Source organism: Limulus polyphemus, unplaced genomic scaffold, assembly GCF_000517525.1.
Source record: "Limulus polyphemus unplaced genomic scaffold, Limulus_polyphemus-2.1.2 Scaffold2300, whole genome shotgun sequence".
NCBI classification, from domain to species: Eukaryota; Metazoa; Arthropoda; class Merostomata; order Xiphosura; family Limulidae; genus Limulus; species Limulus polyphemus.
The window spans coordinates 181,558-187,368 of NW_013667910.1; the positions used below are offsets into that span (position 1 = coordinate 181,558).

Here is a 5,811-nt window from a genome sequence, read left to right on the forward strand (position 1 = left end):
GTTGTGAATTATAGCGTTTGTTAAGTTATTAAAGTGTCTGTGGAAATTAAGTGTATTACAAAGTTGTATCGAGAAAGAATAAACTAGTTTTATTTAAGAAAGGACTTGTATCGCTGAACTTTCTCGGGAAATTATCAAACGAGCAGAGACGTAACATTATACTTAGAATTTATTTACTACAAAGATTCGGAGCTAACACATTTTAAAGAACAGGCAATATTTAGAAGTGGAAGAGCCAGTGTCGGGTATTGTAAATGTATCTAAAAGGTCAAGGAACTATTAATTTCAGTTTTACAAGTAACTTTTACATATGAATGTTGTGAGTTAAAATATTTAAAAAAACAACTGGGAACGTTCTTGAATACCTGTAATCCCAATGTGTTCTTGTTGGCGGAAATGCTATCCACTTTCTTGAATGTTTCAACTTGCAACATATTCTTTTCAGCAGAGATATTCCACAATTTTTCTTTAAATATGTTCTTGTGGTGGAGGTCCTCGGTGGCTCAGTAGTAAGAATGAGGGCTTATACCACTTATATGAGGGCTTCGGTACCTATGGTGTACAGAGCACAGATAGCCCATTGCGTATAGGTTTGGTTTAACAACAAACAAACTCCTCGGAGATCTCAACACGAAACATGTTTTTGATGTTAGAAATGTTCCCAAATTTCTCGAATATGATAACTCGCAACCTGTTCTATCTCATCTGACAACATCTTGGATATCAAATTTCCATATAAAACTTAAAATTAACAAGTACTCTGCCCTTTTTAAGACATTTTTATAAACCATAACATTATTGGTTATTCCACATCTATCTACCGAGACAATATTCAATATTGAATTACCCAGTGGGTTTTCTGTTGTCTCATAATCATTTCTGGTAAATGGCAAGAAGCTTAGGTACAATAACTAACTGTATTTTTTCCAGCTTCTTGCCTTACTGCTCGTTAATTATACGGACTTTAATGAAATCGATAATTTAACTAACATCAATACTGTAAAGTTGTAAATCCTTGGTGTGATTTGTCGAATATTGATCTACAATGCATCACTTCACTCACAAATATATATGTCATCTAAGTCTTTAATCAATACCAGAAATGTTTGTTGATGTCCTAGTTACAAATTTAAAAAAATAAATAAATACAAAATATTCCTTGCATTCCCACAGATAAATAAATCACCTATAAAATTTAACCCCTATACTCAGTTTTTAAGAAAACACTTTCAAGATTACCATAACAAAAAGAAAAATGCCTCTAAGCAGAATATTCTTTTAGGGTCTGGTAACAAATTTGAAAAATAAATATCAAATATATCACGCATGTTCAGCAATAAGCTTGAAGACTTATAATGCTAAAAGCCAGTATGCACACATCAAGTGTTACCTATATTATTATATATCATGAACCACGTTTACCTTTCAACTAAGGGATTTATGAACAAATCATTTTCAACTTTCCTCTCCCTAAAGAAGATTTATTCGCAACTAAAAATGGCAAACTTTACTCTAAACATTAGATTGCGGAAGTTGGTTTTAGCTTTAGGATATAAGCCGAAATCTTAACTTTTTAATGTCATTCAGTTATTTCGATAATTAACTTATTTTAAAAAAAAGCTTGTATTTTATTTATTTTTTTTATTTAAACGAAAAGCAACACAATGGACTATATATGCGTTCTGTTCACCGCAGGGAGTTGAACCCCGGATTTTATAGTTATAATTTCGGAAACTTAGTGCTGCCCCATCAGGGGAACTTTAAAAGAACTAATAGTGTTAGATATAATTTTTTCCTGGAACTTTCCAGCCTGACGCTATAGGAACAAACGAGAAGGCAGCCAAGTTGAAAAACTGCTGGGTAAATTGATATTATAGCACTGCTAATTAGTTAGAAGCTAGAAGTGCACATTTTTAAGCATTACTTCAATCAGAAAATATGGCGTTAAGATATTTACAATTTGTAATTTTATTCACAAAATAGCTTTAAAACTTTTGCCATACCTACAAATATTTTCTTGTTTCTAGCTTCAGTAATATTAGAAAAAATACTCAAACATAAATATTACGATGCACTGTTAACTATTTTTTTTAGATCTGGCACAGTACGAAACCATTAAATGAAAATAGTATATACGCTCACCATAAATAATACTCTTGATTACAAAAAAAGAGCAGTAGCCATGTATATTTTGGTATATGATTCAACAAATGTACACAGTGGAAAGACACCTCTATTCATGCTTTACAAAGCGTCTTTCGTGAACTAAGAGGTATCAAATCGTCTTAACTCACTTTGCACTTGCCAAAGCAGTATTGAGGCTTTTTTTTCTTTTTACAATCAAAATCACAGAATTTTGAAAGACATGAGTTATCTTAAAAACTAACTTTAACCAACGTTGTATTTATTCTAAAACCCCTCAAGATAACAGTATATTGGTCATTACATTAGCTTGGCTTCTCAGTTCGAGAGAAGTAGGCTACTTTGTCTAGTGGTACAGAATAGTTGTGTAGCCACTTGCCACCACGATGGATATGCCCCAATACCTCATCTCGCCACCATCCTCTAGGTAAATAAATATCTCTGTTTCGCTTTCCCTCTTCCAATACTGGGGCAACAAGGATCTCCTCGCCAATAGAAAACTGTGTATCAGAAATTTGAGCATCATATTCTTTGGGCTCAAGCCACCAAAGTGGTCTAAGAATTGGATCACCAGTTTGAAGGTACTCTTGGACACCGCGCTGCATGACTGGTAAAACACGTTCTTCTCTGACTTTAAATAACACCTTGGCAGCTTTGATAACATCAAGATCATAATCCCCTGGTGGTACAGAAAACTGTACAACTGGCATGAATGCAGCAAGTTGTAACCATCGAAGGTAAAGTTCTTTATCAGGTAAAGTAGCATTTTCTACAACTAAGACATCTCCTCCAACTGAACCTGGATTGACAATCGGATAGCCAAGCAGTTCAAGTGTGAGAACTGTTGGTAAGATAGATCGCAGGCCACGAACTGCATCCCAGGTAGATGTTCTTGGAGCCATGGCTACAAAGGCAGGGATGTTTTGGGTGATAAATCCTACTCCTGCTCCCATGAATGAACCAACTTTAGAAGCAATCTCAAGATAACGTGTTAGGTAAGTGTCAGGATTGACATGCATTGTTTCAAAATTATAGAATGTTGGTAAGTATGAAGTTTGGCCTCCCAAAAAAACAAAACCATCCACTTTGTACTTTGATTTCACTTCCTGTAGACGTTCCAGGAACCACTGGGCTGATCTCTCACTTGTTACATCAATAATAGCACAAACTGAATCTTGCCACCGAATTAGTTGTGGAACATGCCATTTGTCATCAGAAATAAAGTATGTTCCATCTGTACCAGGCTTAAAGGCTACAGAATCCAAACAAACATACGGGTGCACTGCTAGCAACACCTTGAAACCCTTATGGTGAAGAATGTTAAGTATTTCCTCGGGATTTGTAAAATTATCCTCTCGAAATTGGAGATCTCCCTCTTGTGTCTGCCATCTAGTATCTATTAAAATGTTTCCAGCCTCAAATCCGTGTTCCATAATGTGATTGGCATACACCTGTAGCGATTCTTGACTCAATGAAGTACCCAATTTAGGTCCTGTAGCCCATACTGGACCTTCCAAAAACTTTGAACTAGAAATATTGGGTGGAAAGTTGTAAAACTTATGCAAAGTGTCAAGGTGAACAGACTTCATATCTGGACCAATACATAAAGTATAATTTAAGTCACGCAAAACATCCTCAAAAACATGGTAAGGAAATCCTTGGTGTTTTGTTTCAAAGCATAGTTGCTCATTGCCACTTTCATTCAGACTAACATACAGAGGTATTTCAGGATCTACGTGGATAGCAATTCCTTCTGATGACAACCAGTACCGGTCCAGAACAGAACCTAAGTCATCATGGGAGACGTCTCCTGTCACAAAAGGCTGCATATTTAAGGAAAAGTTAGACAATGGCCACGATATATTCTGAACCTCGCCCATTCCGTACCACAAAGCCCCACGAAGATTGAAACAGTCTCGGAAATGAGTGTTGTGGGAGAGGGCCTTCCAGTGAACGTTATAACAACTCAAGTTTCCTTCATGCCAGTACTCGATTTGCAGTCGCGCTCTGTATTTCCATTCCACACAGATGTTGGGGTCTGAAACGTGATTAACATGTTGGCAGCTGTAAGGACCAAGCTTAGAAGGAATATTTAAACCCAAGTAACCAGTAAGACGCACTTTGCCTTTGTCTTGTAGATTAAGCCGTCTCTGAGCCTCGTGAAACCAAATCTTGTCATCAAATGCGATCTCTACCAGTTTCTTCTTGTATAAAAACCAAGTAAATGTTACCAATCCTACAATACTACAAAACAGTAACACCAAGATGAATCTGAATTTAAAGTCTGTTATTTTGTTTCTACGTACCATAGCAGAAAATTGTGCTACCTGTAAATATAAAAGAAAGTACAAAATAATTAGGATGTTAACGAAAAACAAAAAATACACATACTGAAAATATATACTATCCTCAGAACGATACTCATCTTTAAAACTAAATCAGATTTAAGTACAGTTCCATTGAGTATTGTTAATTTCTCTAAGACGATGGTTGGTGCAAAAGAAAAGAAAAATATATTAAGACACATAATGCACTCTCCTACTTTCTAGAATACTCTTCCATAACAACTAAGTTGGTGTAATCCACAATAACAAACTTTTAAAGGAAATACATGTGATTTGCTGTAACTTTATAGCATAAATCATTAAACAATAAATACTTTATTATTTAAATATACATTCTTTAGAAGTTGTATTACACTAAAAACACTTTCTAGTGTATTGTTATATAAAAGATGGGTGTGGGCTGGCAAGCTGGGTTCAAATCTGTGCAATGCCATAAAACATTGCCCGCATTTTGATGTGTGACTGCACCATAAGAGTTACAAGGGTGGTAGGATGTTGCTGACTGGCTACCTTCCCTCTGATTAGTAGGGAAAGCAAAATACAACCTTAGTAGCTTTGTCATAAATATGAATGATAAAATATGCTGCTCGCCAGCTTACAGTGTGAAAATTGTCAATATGATTTTCGTAGAGCTTTATCTATCTTATTCAGTTTGACTTAATTAATTTTCATTATTCATCTTTTCTTTTTCAGAATATTCCTTATGAAAAATGTTTTAAACACTTGTAACTTTGAAAGGGTATTGAAACATTGAAGGTTTTGTTTCTTTGTTTGTAATTAAGCATAAAGCTATACAATGGGCTATCTGTGCTCTGCCCACCACGTGTATCGAAACCCGGTTTCTAGAGTTGTAAGTCCGCAGATATGGGGAGCAACGTTTAAGGTATGGTAAAAAATACGTATCAAGTCCCAACTCTTAAAATGTAAACCAACAATGTAAACGTGCAGTGTAATGGTGATCATGATCACAAGGTGGCTTTAGTGTTTTTGGAGTAGTTTATAAGATCAACAGATATAATTTACTAAAGTAATAATACTACATACTATTAACCGACAATAAAATGAAGTATGTTTTTACCATGTAGTGTAAGTAAAGTGACAGTAGATATCGGAACTGTTCAGATGCACGCGATGATTGGCTGCCTCAAGGGGAGGGAACAGGTAGAGAAGTGGCACTAAAGAACTGGTTGTTAGTGCCTCAATGTAAGACGGATGTTGTTATGCCGCATTGACAACGGAAGTTGTCCAGATGACGCGTTGTTAACCAATCACTTTACAATTATAGAAATTAGTTAAAATAGTGTTGCGTCAGCGAGGTCACATG

General features: G+C 35.5%; 1 protein-coding gene across 1 annotated transcript; it reads right to left on the reverse strand.

Annotated features, from left to right (window-relative positions):
- Positions 1 to 1,070: 1,070 nt before the first annotated feature.
- LOC106466557 (uncharacterized family 31 glucosidase KIAA1161-like) lies at positions 1,071 to 4,463 on the reverse strand. Its single transcript, XM_013926849.2, has one exon. It carries the CDS (start codon positions 4,449 to 4,451, stop codon positions 2,448 to 2,450), a length of 2,004 nt encoding a protein of 667 aa, XP_013782303.2. The 5' UTR covers positions 4,452 to 4,463; the 3' UTR covers positions 1,071 to 2,447.
- Positions 4,464 to 5,811: the final 1,348 nt, after the last annotated feature.